Below are 19,555 nucleotides of genomic sequence, written 5' to 3' on the forward strand. Positions count from 1 at the left end.
ATGGCAAAAGCCACACTGGATTTTGGGGGCCTGGCAGGGAGGCAGAGCCCAGCAGTGAAATACATATTTTCCTGGGAGAATCAACCTGCCTGCATCAGCACGAACACACTCACACTTGCCTAAATTTCCTTCTCTCCCCCTTTCTATCCCCAGCCCCCAACCTTTTGACCCAGATGTGCACTTACTCTGCAGAAACTGAGAAACCTCTTCGAGCTGGGGAATGTTATCTTCACGGAAGCCGCAATACTTTTCCAGAAGGGGAAAAATGTGGTTGTGCTCATAGCAAGCATGGGTCTTATACAAGGACTTCAGGGTCCTGAACACCGTCCCCCATGTTTTCTTTTCGTCCTCTGTGTATTCCACTCGAGGAATGGGCTGCCCGCTAGGAAACAGACATGAAATATTTATCAGCAGCAGGGCAGGTACAGAGGAAAGGGTGAAGGAGCTTGGGCAGAGGGACATGGGTCCAGAGTCCATGAGCTGCCACCCCAGACGACAGTGGATTTCCTATTTCATAAGTTATCTGAAAAAGAAAAATTCCACTTCTTGATATAGGAAACATTCATGTGACTTGGTTAAGCAAGGACAGAAGCTTGCAACCCTACCCACTGCACCAAGGATTTCTTCTCATTCATGGGCAACTACTGGGCTTTTCTGCTCTTCTATCTCCTACTCTACCCAGTGTGGAAATACACTTACCTTCAGAAGTGCATTTAACATGTAGCATTTACTGTGTAAAGTAGCAGGGATAGATAATAGGAGGATGGGGACTGAGACAAGCGAAGAATACATCCTCTTTCTGAACAAAAGCATCCAAGCTCAAGCAAAACAATAGTGTTTTGTACTCTCAACTAAAGCAACCATACCTGTGAGCTCAAGTGGATTTACTATATACACCATGAGTTTGAGATCCCTTGTTGAGTGGGCATAAACTTGCTGGATTTGGTATTTCTGCCCCTAGGATGTTATAAGAATATTTAAATGCATGCTAGGTATAAGATCTGCTTACCCAGAATCTGTTGCTATGACATAACAAAACTATGGAGAGTTTGCTAAAGTACATATGTTGGACCTACCCCTTGTATCCTGAACCTGTGGGGGAGGGGAGGATGCTGGAACTCACTAAAAAAAAAAAAAAAAAACCTCATGTCCTAAGATAAAGCAGAAGCCACAGGAGACAGTAGGAGGGGCTTAATCACGATAAAATAAGTCCCATTCCTGCTGGGTGAATGACCCATAAACTGATTTTTAGTGTATAGAAACATATGTGATTTTGTGTTAGTTGTGTATCCTGCAACTTTGAATTCATTTATTCTAACAGTTTTTCAGTGGGATGTTTAGGATTTTTTACACATAAGATTATATCATCTGTAAATAGAGATCATTCTGCTTCTTCCTTTCCTTATCAATGCCTTTGATTTATTTTATTACCTAACTGCTGTCTGGGACTTCCAGTACTGTGTTGAATAGAAGTGGAGACAGTGGGTATCTTCATCTGTTCATGATTGTAGAGGAAAAGATTTCAGCTTTTTACCATTGAGTACAATGCTAATTGTGAGTTTTAATTTTTTATATCAAAGTAGTTTTTGCCTGTATCTAGTTTGTTGCATTTATACATTGAAAGGATGTTGAATTCTGTGAAATGATTTTTGTGCATTAATTGATATATATACCAAAATGGCAGGGACCTAACAGAAGCAGAAGTTATTAAGAAGAGGTGGCAAGAATACACAGAAGAACTGTACAAAAAAGATCTTCACAACCCAGATAATCACGATGGTGTGGTCACTCACCTAGAGCCAGACATCCTGGAATGTGACGTCAAGTGGGCCTTAGGAAGCATCATTACAGACAAAGCTAGTGGAGGTGATGGAATTCCAATTGAGCTATTTCAAATACTGAAAGATGATGCTGTGAAAGTGCTGCACTCTATATGCCAGCAAATTTGGAAAGCTCAGCCATGGCCACAGGACTGGAAAAGGTCAGTTTTCATTCTAATCCCAAAGAAAGGCAATGCCAAAGAATGCTCAAACTACCACAAAATTGCACTCATCTCACATGATAATAAAGTAATGCTTAAAATTCTCCAAGCCAAGCGTCAGCAATACGGGAAAGTGAACTTCCAGATGTTCAAGTTGGTTTTAGAAAAGGCAGAGGAACCAGAGATCGAATTGCCAACATCTGCTGGATCATGGAAATAGCAAGAGAATTCCAGAAAAACATCTATTTCTGCTTTATTGACTGTGCCAAAGGCTTTAACTGTGTGGATCACAATAAACTGGAAAATTCTGAAAGAGATGGGAATACCAGACTACCTGACTTGCCTCCTGAGAAATCTGTATGTCAGGAAGCAAGAGTTAGAACTCGACATGGAACAACAAACTGATTCCAAATAGGAAAAGGAGTATGTCAAGGCTGTATATTGTCACCCTACTTATTTAATTTGTATGCAGAGTACATCATGAGATATGCGGGGCTGAATGAAGCACAAGCTGAAATCAAGATTGCCGGGAGAAATATCAATAACCTCAGATATGCAGATGACACCACCCTTATGGCAGAAAGTGAAGAAGAACTAAAGAGCCTATTGACGAAAGTGAAAGAGGAGAGTGAAAAAGTTGGCTTAAAATTCAACATTCAGAAAACTAAGATCATGGCATCTGGTCCCATCACTTCATGGCAAATAGATGGGGAAACAGTGGAAACAGTGGCTGACTTTATTTTTCTGGGCTCCAAAAGCACTGCAGATGGTCACTGCAGCCATGAAATTACAAGATGCTTACTCCTTGGACAGAAAGTGATGACGAATCTAGACAGCATATTAAAAAGCAGAGACATTACTTTGCCAACAAAGGTCCGTTTAGTCAATGCTATGGTTTTTCCAGTGGTTATGTATGGATGTGAGAGTTGGACTATAAAGAAAGCTGAGCATCCAAGAATTGATGCTTTTAAAGTGTGGTGCTGAAGAAGACTCTTGAGAGTCCCTTGGACTGCAAGGAGATCCAACTAGATCCTAAAGCAGATCAGTCCTGGGTGTTCATTGGTAGGAACTGATTTTGAAGCTGAAACTCCAATACTTTGGCTACCTGTTACAAAGAGCTGACTCGTTTGAAAAGACCCTGACCCTGGGAAAGATTGAGGACAGGAGGAGAAGGGGATGACAGAGGATGAGATGGTTGGATGGCATCACCGACTCAATGGACATGGACTTGGGTGGACTCAGGGAGTTGGTGATGGACAGGGAGGCCTGGTGTGCTGCAGTTCATGGGGTCACAAAGAGTCGGACACGACTGAGCAACTGAACTGGGCTGAACTGAACTTCGTCCTTCATTCTGTTAATGTGGCATGTTACATTCATTTTTTCAGGTTGTACTATCCTTGCATTCTAGGAAGAAATCATTTGGTTATGGTGTATAATCTTTTAAACATTCTGCTGAATTAGATTTGGTAGTATTAGCAATTTTTACATCAACAATTATCAGAGATATTGGTCTATTCTTTTTTTTTTTTTTGATCCCACTGGTTATGTGGAGATCTTTCTTGTAGCTTTGGTTGTATAAGAGATCTTCTGCCAGTTTCCAGGTGGTTTTTTTGTAAGAAATTTTCCTCATGTAGATGTGTTTTTGCTGTGTTTGTAGCCAAAGGTGGGTTCCATGTTTTCCTACTTTGCCACCTTGATATCCACTGATTGGTTGATTAGTATGGTTGTCTAACTTTGATTTAGGTCAATGAAGGCTTCATAGAGTGAGTTTGGGCTGTTGCTTCCTCTTAAGTTTTTTGGAAAAGTTTAACTATGGTTTTTCCTGTGATCATGTATGGATGTGAGAGTTGGACTGTGAAGAAGGCTGAGCGCCGAAGAATTGATGCTTTTGAACTGTAGTGTTGGAGAAGACTCTTGAGAGTCCCTTGGACTGCAAGGAGATCCAGCCAGTCCATTCTGAAGGAGATCAACACTGGGATTTCTTTGGAAGGAATGATGCTAAAGCTGAAACTCCAGTACTTTGGCCACCTGATTCGAAGAGTTGACTCATTGGAAAAGACTCTGATGCTGGGAGAGATTGGGGGCAGGAGGAAAAGGGGACGACAGAGGATGAGATGGCTGGATGGCATCACTGACTCGATGGACGCGAGTCTGAGTGAACTGTGGGAGTTGGTGATGGACAGGGAGGCCTGGCGTGCTGCGATTCATGGGGTCGCAAAGAGTCGGACACGACTGAGCAGCTGAACTGAACTGAACTGAACTGTGGGGGAGGGGAGAGCCCAAGCTTCTGGATTCCAATATATTCCCAGGTGATACTCTATTGTCCAAGTATCATTAATTCAAAAGGTCCTTTTGAAAGCCAGCTAAGAGTGAGCCATGTTCTGAAGAGCAAAAAAGGAAAACCAAACAAAGCCTGACTTCAAAGACCCATGACTGTTCTCTGGGCTGCCAGCCTGTTTCCTAACAGGGTACACAGTGCCTGGGACAAGGCAAGACTGTTTACCTTAGAATTATGGATTGTCTTCAGGCTCCAAACTAGGTCCCTCTTGCCCTTTCAGAGTTGTAGCTCTTCCAAAGACATTAAAACAAAGTCACTGTTATGTTCCATGGAGTGATGGGCAGAGGGTAGGGGGAAAAGACCGATTTTTGCTTAAGAATTAAAAGCCCAGAGGGTCTATAATGGTGTAGGAACTGTGAAAAGAACACCACGAAAGACCTGCCTACAGAGGCACCATTGTTTCAGGGTTAAGTGCTGACGAAGAGAAAGAACAGGCTTTGGAAAAGGTCAGAGGTAAGTAGACTGCTTTGCTCTGCCATTGGCTGAGTAGCCTCAGGAAATTTAGTAAACCTCTCTGAGCCTATACAGCCAGGACATGGGCTAATAACAAGTAACTCTTTGGAGGGTATGGTGGAGAGGTAAGTGAAACACTGTGTATAAAGTACCTAACACGGGTGCTGACAAACAATACGACTGGATAGTTGGAAATTATCACCATAACAGATTCTCATTTAGAAAGCAAAGTCTCTGCTATAACAGCAACACATTTTCAAGAGACTGTAACATACTAGGCAATGAGATATCCCCTTGGTTGACATTTGCTGTTCCAGAGTTCCATACCCATTCCCATTCTTCCAGTAAAGAACCCTTCTCCCCTCTCGGTCTACAGGTTCAAGGAAGAGGAGACTCCACCCCTCCTACCTTCAGAGGGGGCATGTGACCAGGCCTGGCCAATTAGAGTGTCTCATTTCCCTGGCCACAGTGATTGGCTGAGAGATGGGCCCATTTCCTGATCAGAGCCAATAAGACTCAGTGAAAGAAATGTTGTTGATTCTGTTGAAAAGAGATAGAACCTCTGGCCAGATTGTGGTGTCAGCCTAGAGGTGCTGGGTCCACTTCTGAGAGAGATAAGGCCAGTGCCTCAGAGCAAGGTCACTAGAGGGAACACCAGAGTCAGGGGGAAGGAAGGAGAATGAGATGCGGAGTCCTAGAGCCACCTCAACGGTTCCCTTTACACTGTGCACTTGTAGGAGCCAATAAAACACCCCTTTTGTTTCAGTTCAGTTGTGGCTAAAAGATAAAAATTCTCATAGTCCATTTAACATATTCTTTGATAAAATTCTAAAGTCTAACCCCACTCCCGAAACATAATCAAGCTCTGCAGCAGCTGCCTTCTAAGTGGTTCAAGACACAATCCCTAGCTCCATCTCTGATTTGGTACTTTGAATCTTTACTGTCATAGGGTCTCCTAGGTTCATGCATTCATTCAACAAATATTTATTTAACAGCCATGATGTTCTGGGAATATTTATTGTTGTTTAGTCACTAAATCATGTGACCTTGCTAGGCTCCTCTGTCCATCCATGGTCTACTTAGGAATTAAATTCTGCACATTTGCTTCCATCTTCTCCTTCTACCAAGAGACCTAGGTTACACAAGATCCCCAGTCTTTGAATATATCATCAATTGTTTTACCAAACTATGATCTCATGAAGTAAAATAAACCAAGATATTTGAGGGAAAGTATTAATTTGGCTTGAAATAAAAATTATCAATTTAGCTTGAAATAAGATTTCAGCCAATTGGGATCTCCCTTCCAAAAAACAAAAACAAAAACAAAACCATATTTTAAGGAGAAGATACTGGTTTTGCATTATTCCACCAGCCAAAGATGGCATTCAAGATAGTCCAGCACCTATAGTCCAGGAAAGTATCAGCATCCTCACTCAGTCTTATTTTACACCAAGTCCCCATACATGTAATCATTACCAAGACAAATAATTTGGTCCCCCTAAACACAAGAGTAATTTGACAGTGCCTCTTCAAACTGATGTTTTAAGACTTTTGCTAAATATTCTTAGGGAGGAACCGGAGCATCACATGGTGGATGGGCCAAGAAAAGGTTGCTAACAGGGTTTAGCTGCTTTCTGACTGCCTCCAGTAATTCAGTTCTGGACCCAAATATATACCTTACAACAAAAGCCCTGTTTCTAACCATACCTGCCCTCCTGTTCACTTTCCTCATTCTCCTGGGCTGATAAACACCTACTCCATCTTCAGTTCTCAGTCTAAATGTCACTTCCTATAACCAATACCCTTCAGTCAGAATTAAAGTTCCTAATTATCTGGCCTCGTGACACCCCTGTTTTGACTTTGGTCATACCAATAGCATGTATTGTTCTTTTTGTCATTGTCTGTCTTTCTCAATAATCCCCAGAGGACATGGAGTTTGTTGGTCTTGATCTTGGCATGTGTCCTGGAACAGAGTAAACACATTGGGTCAGGTGATCCTGTGAGTCTATGACTCCAGGGGCAGGATTTTGACCTCCATGTGGGAGGATGACTGGGAAGGTGCTAGAGGCCAGAATGTGGGGCTGTTGGCATGGAGGCTGGCAGAGCCCAAGGAAGAGGGTCAAAACTGGGTCTTGAAAGGCATGATGATTTTTGGGGTAGGAGGAGGAGGGCAGAGGAGACTGAGATGCAGCCTGAAGGAGGAAGAAGGGAAAACTTCAGAGAGTAGAACAGAGTTTACTTACTGACAGCAGTTCTGCTCCATCAAGACACCATGAACTCTGAGTAAGTGAACACTGAACCATTGCTCCTACACGAAGTGCAGGACCCAGATCACATTTTCAACTCATAATCCCAACCTTGTCTTGCATGTGGCTTTGTTTAAAGACACCGTACTTAATGTATATGGTTGATTCATTCACACTGAACTCACAGCCAGCAGCACTACAGCCCAGGCCTGAAGGAAGCATATCGAACACACATTTTCCCCATTAGGCATGTCAGAGCCATCCTGTACTCAAGACCACAAGACAGAATTTCAGCTCTATGCTGGAGGGCCATTTTAAACAACAAAAATACCAACCAAAAGAACAAAAAGTCAACAACATGGCTCTAAAGAGACCGCAAAAGAAACACTTGTTTACAGTAGAAAAGCCGAAACAAGAAGGCAGTGTTGCCTTGTTTGACCTCAGTTGGGAACTGATGCATCAGGAGACTCACATTTTCCCTTGCTCTGCACATATCTGGGGATGAGTGTGGAAATGCCCTGTGTTTGCCGGGGTCTCAAATCAATGTAAGCAAGTAACCTTCAAAGAATGAGAATCAACTATAACAGATGCTGAGATAAAAGACAAAAGCAAAGAGGGAAAGGATGGAAAACAGCATCAGAAGTTCAAAAGAGATGAGTGGCGATGAGGTCAGAAACAGGCTTTAAATTGGAGGACAAGTTCAGTCCCTAATGAGACACATGCCCTTCAGTACCTCACTTAACCATTTGGGGTTCATCTATACGAGGTGATTCCCTGGTACCTCAGCTGGTAAAGAATCTGCCTCAATGTGGGAGACTTGGGTTTGATCCCTGGGTTGGGAAGATCCCCTGGAGAAGGGAATGGCAAACCACTCCAGCATTCTTGCCTTGAGAATTCCATGAACAGAGGAGCCTGGCAGGTTCATGGGGTCACAAAGAGTTGGACGCAGCTGAGTGACTTTCACTTAACTATTCAGTTCAGTCACTCAGTCATGTCCAACTCTTTGCGACCCCATGGACTGGAGCATGCCAGACTTCCCTGTCCATCACCAACTCCCAGCGTTTGCTCAAACTCCTGTCCATCTAGTCAGTGATGCCATCCAACCATTTCACCCTCTGTCATCCCCTTCTCCTTCTGCCTTCAATCTTTCCTAGCATCCGAGTCTTTTCCAAAGTATTGGAGTTTCAGCTTCAGCATCAATCCTTCCAATGAATATTCAGGACTCATTTCCTTTATTATTGACTGGTTTGATCTCCTTACTATCCAAGAGACTCTCAAGAGTCTTCTCCAACACTACAGCTCAGAAGCATAAGTTCTTCAGTGCTCAGCTTTCTTTACGGTCCAACTCTCACATTCATACTTGATTAATGGAAAAACCATAGCTTTCACTAGACGGACATTTGTTGGTAAAGCAATGTCTCTACCTTTTAATATGTTGTCTAGGTTCGTCATATATTTTCTTCCAAAGAGCAAGTGTCTTTTAATTTCACTTCACTACATGAGGTGAATTCACTACATGAAGTGAATTTCTCTTCACTAAATCCTAAAAGATGATGCTGTGAAAGTGCTGCACTCAATATGTCAGCAAATTTGGAAAACTCAGCAGTGCCCACAGGACTGGAAAAGGTCAGTTTTCATTTCAATCTCAAAGAAAGGCAATGACAAAGAATGCTCAAACTCCCACACAATTGCACTCATCGCCCACACTAGTAAAGTAATGCTCAAAATTCTCTAAGCCAGGCTTCAGTAATACGTGAACTGTGAACTTCCAGATGTTCAGGATGGTTTTACAAAGGCAGAGGAACCAGAGATCAAATTGCCAACATCTACTGGATCATTGAGAAAGCAAGACAGTTCCAGAAAAAAATCTGCTCCTGCTTTGTTGACTATGCCAAAGTCTTTGACTGTGTGGATCTCAATAAACTGGAAAATTCTGAGAGAGATGGGAATACCAGACCACCTGACCTGCCTCTTGAGAAACCTGTATGCAGGTCAGGAAGCAATAGTTAGAACTGGACATGGAACAACAGACTGGTTCCAAATAGGAAAAGGAGTATGTCAAGGCTGTATATTGTCACTCTGCTTATTTAACTTCTCTGCAGAGTACATCATGAGAAACGCTGGGCTGGAGGAAGCACAAGCTGGAATCAAGATTGCCGGGAGAAATATCAATAACCTCAGATATGCAGATGACGCCACCCTTATGGCAGAAAGTGAAGAAGAACTAAAGAGCCTCTTGATGAAAGTGACAGAGGAGAGTAAAAATGTTGGCTTAAAGCTCAACATTCAGAAAACTAAGATCATGGTATCTGGTCCCATCACTTCATGGCAAATAGATGGGGAAACAGTAGAAACAGTGGCTGACTTTATTTTTGGGGGGCTCCAAAAGCACTGCAGATGGTGACTGCAGCCATGAAATTAAAAGACACTTACTCCTTGGAAAAAAAGTTATGACCAACCTAGACAGCATATTAAAAAGCAGAGACATTACTTTGCCAACAAAGGCACGTCTAGTCAAGGCCATGGTTTTTCCAGTGGTCATGTATGGATGTGAGAGTTGGACTATAATGAAAGCTGAGCACCAAAGAATTGATGCTTTTGAACTGTGGTGTTGGAGAAGACTCTTGAGAGTCCCTTGGACTGCAAGGAGATCCAACCAGTCCATCCTTAAGGAGATCTGTCCTGGGTGTTCATTGGAAGGACTGATGTTGAAGCTGAAATTCCAATACTTTGGTTACCTGATGCGAAGAGCTGACTCATTTGAAAAGACCCTGACCTTGGGAAAGATTGAGGGCAGGAAGAGAAGGGGATGACAAAGGATGGTTGGATGACATCACCGACTCAATGGACATGGGTTTGGGTAGACTCTGGCCATTGGTGATGGACAGGGAGGCCTGGTGTGCTGCGGTTCATGGGGTCAAAAAGAGTCTGACATGACTGAGTGACTTAACTGAACTGAACTGAACATGAGGTATAAAATTGCCCGAAAATATCTCGTGTGCCTTTGAGTATCAGCCATCTCTGGATAGTTTTCAGTAGCCAATTTAACTCATGACCATCCAGAATCAGGAAGCATTCAACCGACTCCACACTTCTTCACCAGGTATAATATTTTTATGGAAAAGAGGTGGTTTGAGTTTCTCTCCCTCAAGTCCCAACAGCCAAGAAGGAGTGAATGCACCCCGTAAGCAGCTCCTGGGACATCTGGAGAAGTGTTGTCTCCTGACTTGGAGAGTCCCCAGACACTCAAGAAGTGGTTGAGAATGACTCTGTGGTTAAAAAAGCTTGAGTTCAAAACCAGGCTCTGCCACCTTCCAGTTCTGCGACTTTAGCAAGTTATTTACTGGGCTGTTCTAAAGCTTTAGTTTTTCCATCTGAAAAATGGGGAGTTATTATTAAGACTAAATGAAATTATGTACATTAAGCATTTAACAAAGCCCCAGACATAGCAAGGAGATTAAAAATGACCTATTATTATTGACTATCTGAAGAAGGACTCTTGTCTCTGCCTGATGTGTCCACCTGACCATGCTGGGGTCATGATGGAGACGGGGAGAGAGATCACCACATTCCGTGATTCCTGCTTGCCACAAGCTAAAGTCCAGCTGGGTCTAGACATGACTAAGGTCAGTGCTGTTCTGGATCCTTCTACTACCAGGATTCATTCAGATAAAGGAATTTTCTCTGGAAGGCTTTCCCTTGTGAAGGTCGTTTTTATCCTGTATACAAAGCGTTAGCATCTCATTTATCTCCCCCATATTCTAGCAAAGCTGTTAAAGTCCCATCACCTCATGTTCTAAACCCTGTATGTTTTTTCTTGAGCACATCTTTTCTCACACCCTTAACTCAGGAATGGAGCTCAGGTCCCCAAACACTAAGTTTCTCATGGGAGCATTTCTGTAGTTCCCAAGAACTCAAAATAGCAAAACAATTCTCTTCCCAAATAACATTTGATATTTGCATTTTCCTCTGGCTAAAATCTGGCGGAATCCCAGAGAGAAAAAAATAAACTCATTCTAAAATTGCCCTTCGCATCTGGGTCAGATCAGATAAAAGTAGAACCCTGAGGCTTGGCTCTCCTGAAACCTCCAATGATTCACTAATTCGGTAAAGCAGCCAACTCCTTCTTGAATGTAAATACTTCTTTTTCCTTTTTCCCGGTTTAATGCAGAAACACCAGAGACTCTTTTATTCAGGACTGATGCCTTTTATAATTATGTCAGATGTCACTGCGTAATTACACAACAAAGCTTGGGAGAGAGCTGGGCCCTGGTGTAGGGGGTAATATTGTTTTATCTCATGGCGACTTTTTTAATGTGTGTTATTAAAGGGAGGATTTAAACATACACAAACATACACAGAGGGAAGGATTCTCCAAGCTGGTATTTTCCAACGTTGGGCAAAGGAGAGTATGGTCTTCTCCCCATCCCCCACCAACACGCCGAGCAGACTTACTGTCTATAGTTGTAGGCAATGTCAGCGAATTGCTTCCGTCTTGCTCGGTATACAGGGTCTTTAAATCCCTAGGAAGAAAGGAGACACTTGATTTCTTCAGGCTTTGAAACCTGGCCTATCTACACATGCTTTGAATGGGGGCCTTTGACCACTGACACTTCATCTCGCCTTCCTCTGATTATATTCTGAAAATAAAGTCTCAGTTAATCTGAGCATAAATTGTCCCACAAGATATCATGAGTGACACATTACTAGCCACACTTTCAATTCAATGTGAGCTCTTGCTTGGGATTCCTAAGTGTAAATGGTGTCTGGGTTTTAAAGAAATCTCATCTATAGCATTTCTAATCTATAAATGTGCTAAATTAGGCAGAGTTCTATGAAGACGATATACAATAGCCACTCAACTCCTGACCAAAGGTATGAGTCCAGCACTGCCTCTTAACTCCTTAATAGACTGATAGGTAAACGCTTACTGGTATTGCAATTTTAAGAAATACCATTTATTCAGTGTCTATTATGTGCCAGTCTGTGCATGCTAGGAACTTATAACTCTCACAAGAAACAGGTAAGGTAAACCAGTGTGATGATCCCTTTCTTTCCAGAATAAACAGTGGTTCAGAGAAGAGCAGTCCAGTAAACTTAGGATTTGAATCACTCAGTTCCATACTCTTTTCACTTCACCTCAGGAAATATCAACCTTTAAAACTTGGCAGGGGCCTGACTAACTAAGATTCTGCCTCAGGGCATAAACAGGATGATACTAGTTTCTCCTCTGAGGCTGACTTGCAGACAGCCTTTCCACAACAATTTGTAAACATTTATGAGTGAAAAGAGGCCAAGTGTGTCTTTCAGTGTTGAGGGTTGGGGGAGGTCACATCCTAGAGTCGGAGATGATCACAATTGGTTAAAAGGACATTTTCCTTGTGTTTTCTTCTTGGAGTTTTATCATTTCAGGTCCTAATTTACTGCATTCCAAGTTCATTTTTTGAGTAGTGTAAGACAGGGGTCTAATTTCATTCTTTTGCATATGAATATCCAGTTTCCCCCCATTGAGTATTCTTCACTCTCTTATCAAACACTAGTTGACTACATGTGCATGAGTCTATTTTCAGACTCTTAATCTGTCCCGTTACTTCATCTGTCTGCCTTTATGCCCATACTAAAATGTTTTGATCGCTATAGCTTTGTAATATCGCTTGAAATCAGGGTATGTAATTCCTCTAGCTTTGTTCTTTCTCAGGATTGCTCCTTGACCTTGGCCTAGAAAATGAAGTTTTGAATATGACACCAAAAGCACAAGCAACAAAAGCAAAAGTAAATAAGTGGGACTACATCAAACAGAAAAGCTTCTGCACAGCAAAGGGAACAATTAACGAAATGAAAAGGCAATCAATAAAATAGGAGAAAACATTTGCAAACTCTTCATCAGCTAAGGAATTAATATCTAAAATATACAAGAAACTCAAACAACTCAATAGACAAAAATCAAATAGTCTGATTTAAAAATAGGCAGAGGATCAGAACAGGCATTTTTCCAAAGAAGATATACAAATGGCCAACAGATATATGAAGAGATGCTCCACATCACTAACCATCAGTAAGATGAAACTAAAATCACCATGAACTATCACTTCATATCTGTTAGAATAGCTATCATCAAAAAGATGAGTGTTGGCCAGAATGTGGAGAAAAGGAACCCTTTGTGTACTACTGATGGGAATGTAAACTGGTATAACTACTTTGGAACACAGTACGGAGGTTCCTCAAAAAATTAAAAATAGAACTGCCATATGATCTGGCAATCCTACTTGTACGTATATATCCAAAGGAAATAAACTCACTCTTAGAGATGTACCTGCACCTCTATGTCCACTGCATCCCCATTCAAACAGTCAGGATACAGAAATAAACTAAGTGTTCGCTGACAGATAAATGGATAAAGAAAATGTGGTACATATATACAATGGGTTGTTATTCATCCACAAAAGAGAAGGAAAAACCTTCTGACAACATGGGTGGAACTTGAGAGCATTTTACTAAGTGAAATAAGTTAGAGAAAGACCAAGTACTGTATGACATCACTTATATGTGGAATCTAAAAAGGCCAGATTCATAGGCAGAAGATAGATTGGTGGTTGCCAGAGGATGGAGAGTGGGAGAAACAGGGAGATGTTGGTTGAAGGGTCAAACTTCAAGTTACAAGATGAACAAGGTCTAGGGATCTAATGTGCAGGATGATGACTATAGTTAAAATACTACTCTTTATACTTGAAAGCTGATAAGAGAGTAGATCTTAAATGTTTTCACCACAGGAAAAGAATGGTAATTATGTGAGAAGACAGAGGCGTTAACTGACCTTACATACGGTAATCATGTTACAATATATATAGTAATCACATATGGCAATCATTTTCAAATATGCACACATATCAAATCAGCATGGTGTAAGTCCAAACTTCATGATGCTGTATGTCAATTATATTTCAAAAAAGCTAGAAAAAAACACCATTTTCCAAAAAATTTGATTGTAATCTGTATTTTAGTTAAACAAGATACCAGTGTCATCACTCTAGAACCTTGCTTTGTTCCCTCCAAGCATCTACCAATAAACCGTGCCATCCATCACTTTAGCTTGCAATTTCTGTGTCCCACCGTCCCTCCAAACCAAGGCATTAATGAATCAACAACAAAGGTTTATGCCATGGAGAGTAATATTTAAAAACTCTTTTTAAAGGATAAGTATTCCCTGACTTTCAGATATTGTTTTCTGCTTCACTTGATTGGTTGGTTGGTTATTGTGTTCGCTTGTTTTATAAAACCCAACTCTACCAGTAATTCCAAAGAACCAGGGGTTCATGTATATTATGTAGTTTCACCTGAGTATCCATAGCATACAGAGTCTGGTTGGCATATGGAAAGAACCACCAACACTTGTTAAAATAGTGAAGGAAGAAAAGGATAAGGCGGAGGGAGGGGTAAATAGAGGGGAAGAGAAAGGAAGGGGAGAAAGGAGTTCCCTAGTTTGTTTCCTAGGATATTTATAGGTTTTTTTGAGAAAAAGAAAAATCTAAATGTTTCACACTGAAAAAGTAAAGTAAAATTTCCATATTATTTAGTTTTTTACTTCAAAACTAAATCTCAAATTAAGCAATTATTCAGCTTAGAAAAGTTTCCATAACATAGTTATTACAATATATAACTACAGTGTTTTCCCTCAAGCACTGAATGATTTTAAATCATTAACTACAGGCAAGAAAGCTTAGGAATCTGAGAACGTAAAACTACTGCTGGACTCAGTTCTTCTGGATGAAAGTAAGTTGCTTTGGGACAATACAGTAAGCAAACTGGGCACTATTGGACTTCCCTGGCGGTGCACAGGTTGAGACTCCATACTTTCAGTGCAGGGGCCGTGGGCTCAGTCCCTGGTCAGGGAAAATCCCACATGCCCTGTGGTGTGTCCAAAAATAAATAAATAAAAATAAATTAAAGAAAATTGGACTCTATCATTTTATTTCCAAGCAGCGCTAACAAACACTTTGAGGAACCTGTCTACTGGGCTAAATGAAGAACACATCTCCAAACTTAAAGACTCAAAATTTAACCTTAACGTTTGTCAGTCAGTAATGCTTGACTTACAGTCATCCTCACTATAAGTCCTATTTAATGGTCATGGCTCTTCCCAGTCCCTAAATTCAAAGCATAGGATTTGCACTTGTAAAGTTGCCTTGGAGAATATCTATTTTTATATTTTGATGTAGATATACAGAAAGTGAAGCCCATAGAGCCATTTGCCAAGGGGCCCTTAACTGCAGAAACAGCACCTCCACTTAGGTTTTCTCGTCCTAGCCAGGTGGTGAGTTGTGGTTTGAAGTCTGAGATAGTTACCCAGGGAGAGGAGTGAAGAATTCAAATTCGCTTAACCAGTGGATTTCCACTTTATTATCATGTCTCCAGAATGGCATGCCCATGATAATTTCTCTAACCATTTGGCTTATTTTCTTTTACCTTCAATGAATTTTGTCTAGGTAGGTTAAAGATTTGTCCACCAATTAAAAAAAAAGCTTAACATAAAATTGTATCTCTGGTAGGTAGCAACTATGTCAGAGGGATTATTTAAATAGAATAAAAACAATGATAAAATAAATACACCCAAATCCAATCAATGGTATGAAATGGGAATTCTTATTCTTCCATGCCATTTAGGCTTCTAAATGTATTTTTAACGTGTAAAAATACACAGTAATTTTTTTTTACTGTGAATGTGGGATTATTTTTCCCTCCTTTTTTTTTTTTTTTGCAGTTGGGTTTATTTTATTGTTTCATTTTTATTTATTTATTTGAAGTATAATTGATTTGCAATATCATGTTAATTTCAGGTATATGGCACAGTGATTCAGTTATACATTTATATATGTATAACTGAATACATATACATACATATATATTTTTCAGATTATAGGTTATTACAAAATATTAAGTATAGCTCCCTGTGCTATATAGTAGGTCCTTGTTAGTTATCTATTTTATATATAGCAGTGTATATATGTCAATCTCTGGTGGCTCAGTGGTAAAGAATCTGCCTGCCAATGCAGGAGACACAGGTTCAATCCCTGGGTTGGGAAGCTCCCATAGAGAAGGAAATGGCAACCTGCTCCAGTTGCCTGGGAAATCCCATGGACAGAGGAGACTGGCAGGCTACCATCACAAAAGAGAGAGGTCATCACAAAAGAGCTGGACACAGTGTCGTGATTAAACAACAACATATGTTAATCCCAACTTGAAAATTTATATTGGCTCAGTCACTTCAGCTGTGTCCAACTCTTTGCAACCATATGGGCTATAGCCTACCAGGCTCCTCTGTCCGCAGGATTCACGAGGCAAGAATACTGGAGTGGGTTGCCATGCCCTCCTCCAGGGCATCTTCCTGACCCAGGGATTGAACCAGCGTCTCCTACACTACAGGCGAATTCTTTGCTGCTGAGCCACTGGGGAAGCCCAATTTATCTCTACCCCTTTTATAATTAGAAAAAAAGTAAAATAATATTAAAAACCCATCTCAAATCATTATGGGAATGGACAGAAGATTGATACAGGGAGCTATATCAACACATCCAAATATAATATTATTATATTTTATATTGCATAATATTTTATATACCATTATATGTTATTTATATAATTATGTATACTATTATTTTACAAAAATTTTCTATATGGCAAGTTTTCTAACTATAGTCTTTTCCAACTTCAAGTTTCTAAGAAATTCATTCTCAATGTACAAAGGAACCCTGCCAACTAGGCAGCACAGACTTTTGTTCTGTTACCAGCAATAGAGATCTGCAGCCTTGGAGCCCACCTCTCAGGCATTTGGCCTTGCATCCCCTGGGCTGCCAGGTGGCCACAGGGCTCTGTGACCACGCGGAAGACACTCTGAATTAAGCTACAGTTGGTGATGACTAATCATCCCATCTCAATTTGGACTAATAGCAGCAATTTCTGTAGGACTGCATATAATTTATTTATAATCACCCTGTCTCAATTAAACTAATAGCAGCAATTTTCGTTGCACGGCATGTAACCAAGTATGTTTTGACAGGAAAATATACTGTTGGTGAAGGAGGGGTTGGGGGAGTCAGAAGAGAGGCATGGTGGACGGGAAGATGGTGAGAGAAGTCTAGAGGAGCAAAGTCGTAACATCACCCGCAGTCCACCTGGAAGCTCTCGCCTCAATCTCAGCAATTTTTTTACTTGGGGTGTTGAATAGCATGATTTTGCTTCAGTAGGGTTGAGTTGTAGAAAGAATGCATGCATGCTAAGTCACTTCAGTCATGTCTGACTGTTTGCGACCCTGTGGAATGTAGCCTGCCAGGTTCCTCTCTTCCATGGGATTCTCCAGTCAAGAATATTGGAGGAGGTTGCCATGCCCACCTCCAGGGGATCCTCCCGACCCAGGGATCAAACCTGTGTCTCTGGAATTGCAGGCAGACTATTTACCGCTGAGCCACCGGGGAAGCCCTTACAGATTACTAAGTTGCAAAACATTTATTTTATGATCAAGTTGCAAATGGCTTCTGTCCAATAGAAAGCACTCGTGGTTGTGACTTTATTGTTTATATTCAAAAGCAGAGACATTACTTTGCCAACTAAGGTCCATCTAGTCAAGGCTATGGTTTTTCCAGTGGTCATGTATGGATGTGAGAGTTGGACTGTGAAGAAGGCTGAGTGCCGAAGAATTGATGCGTTTGAACTGTGGTGTTGGAGAAGACTCTTGAGAGTCCCTTGGACTGCAAGGAGATCCAACCAGTCCATTCTGAAGGAGATCAACCCTGGGATTTCTTTGGAAGGAATGATGCTAAAGCTGAAACTCCAGTACTTTGGCCACCTCATGAGAAGAGCTGACTCATTGGAAAAGACTCTGATGCTGGGAGGGATTGGTGGCAAGAGGAGAAGGGGACGATAGAGGCTGAGATGGCTGGATGGCATCACTGACTCGATGGATGTGAGTGTGAGTGAACTCCAGGAGTTGGTGATGGACAGGGAGGCCTGGCGGGCTGCGATTCATGGGGTGGCAAAGAGTCAGACACGACTGAGCAACTGAACTGAACTGAACTGAATCACATGTACCCATCTTTGTGATCTCATCCCAGCATCCCAGTTTTCAATGACCATATGTTTCCATCTCTTACGTCTTCCTTTGCACTGTCCTTGCCATGTTATTGATTCCCTTACTCCAGAGTTCATAGATCTTTGAGAGATGTTCACTATCTACCTGTACGACAGTTGTTTTTAACTTTTTAAAAGTTATAATTTGACAGAGCAGCTTAGTAGAAGCACAGGAGACTTTGATGACTCAACTCTCTGACTGATCCTTAGAACAGACCTTGACAGGACCCTGGGATGGAGAAGGTTGGATGGGCAAAGGAAAAGGGAAAGAGAAGTATTGGAAAGATAGTCCTGCTTTCAGGAAAGAGCAAGGCTCTTCTTGGAGAGCAGGGAAACTCAGCATCTATGTTCTGGAAATATTGAAAAGCAATTTGAGAGATTTAAATCAAGAAGTAGAAAGAGACACAGAAAAGCAGTTGTATTGGGTAACGTTTTCTCCACCAGAAAGCATCCCCTTATGCAGATCTTCAGTTTAGAAGCAGGTACAGGTGCCAGGAAAACTGGAAGAGGGAATCTATGGGGTTAGAGGCTGCTGGTGGTCCCCAAGATCTGGGCCTTCTTGCTTTCAGATAGCATTGCTAAACCACTGGTCTCTTTTTCAGGGAGCAGCAACCCTGTGACTGAGCTGCAGGCAGTGGAACTGAAGTGAAGGGATGTGAGTCACCTTTCATCCTGGACCATAGAAACCTCCCAGGAGCAATTCTCCCATGCCTGGCAGAATGGAGATGGCTCCCAGGACCCAGATGAGGATGCCACCACTAGATCGAAGGAGACTTGATCTCTGCAGGACTGTGGGAGGAAATTTCCCTTTTGACCTACACTAGAAATGAACTTTTACTGGGTTAATTCATAGAGATTTGGGGGTTGTTTGATAAGCATTTGGCCCTATTGATCAATACTTTGGTCACCTGATGGGAAGGGCCAACTCACTGGAAAAGACCCTGAGGCTGGGAAAGATTGAAGGCAAAAGGAGAAGAGGGCAGCAGAGGATGAGATGGTTGGATGGCATCACGGACTCAACAGACATGAATGTGAGCAAACTCCAGGAGACAGTGAAAGACAGGGAAGCCTGGTGTGCTTCAGTCCATGGGGTTGCAAAAAGTCAGACACGACTTAGCAACTGAACAACAACTACTGACCTTGTTACTAGAGGGCTCACCTCAGGTCTCCCTCTTTCCAGAAGTCTTCCCAAACCATTCTAGTCTACAGGGACCTTAGAACTGATAGTATGTACTATCTGACTCTTTAAACCTGATGTTTAATCATGTACTTTTTGTGTTATGATTTTACCAAATGAAGAATTGATGCTTTTGAACTGTGGTGTTGGAGAAGAGAATCCCTTGGACTGCAAGGAGATCCAACTAGTCCATCCTAAAGGAGATCAGTCCTGGGTGTTCATTGGTAGGACTGATTTTG

General features: G+C 41.6%; 1 protein-coding gene across 1 annotated transcript in view; it reads right to left on the minus strand.

The window, feature by feature from the left end:
• PAH (phenylalanine hydroxylase) overlaps positions 1–19,555 on the minus strand; it is an 84,477-nt gene that overhangs the window by 18,688 nt on the left and 46,234 nt on the right. The window contains exons 5-6 of the mRNA XM_068969833.1: positions 11,474–11,541; positions 186–382 (exon numbers count right to left, since the gene is read on the minus strand). Coding sequence (XP_068825934.1) covers positions 186–382; positions 11,474–11,541 — 265 coding nt within the window. The remainder of the gene's footprint in view (positions 1–185; positions 383–11,473; positions 11,542–19,555) is intronic.

Source organism: Capricornis sumatraensis, chromosome 4, assembly GCF_032405125.1.
Source record: "Capricornis sumatraensis isolate serow.1 chromosome 4, serow.2, whole genome shotgun sequence".
Lineage (NCBI taxonomy): Eukaryota > Metazoa > Chordata > Mammalia > Artiodactyla > Bovidae > Capricornis > Capricornis sumatraensis.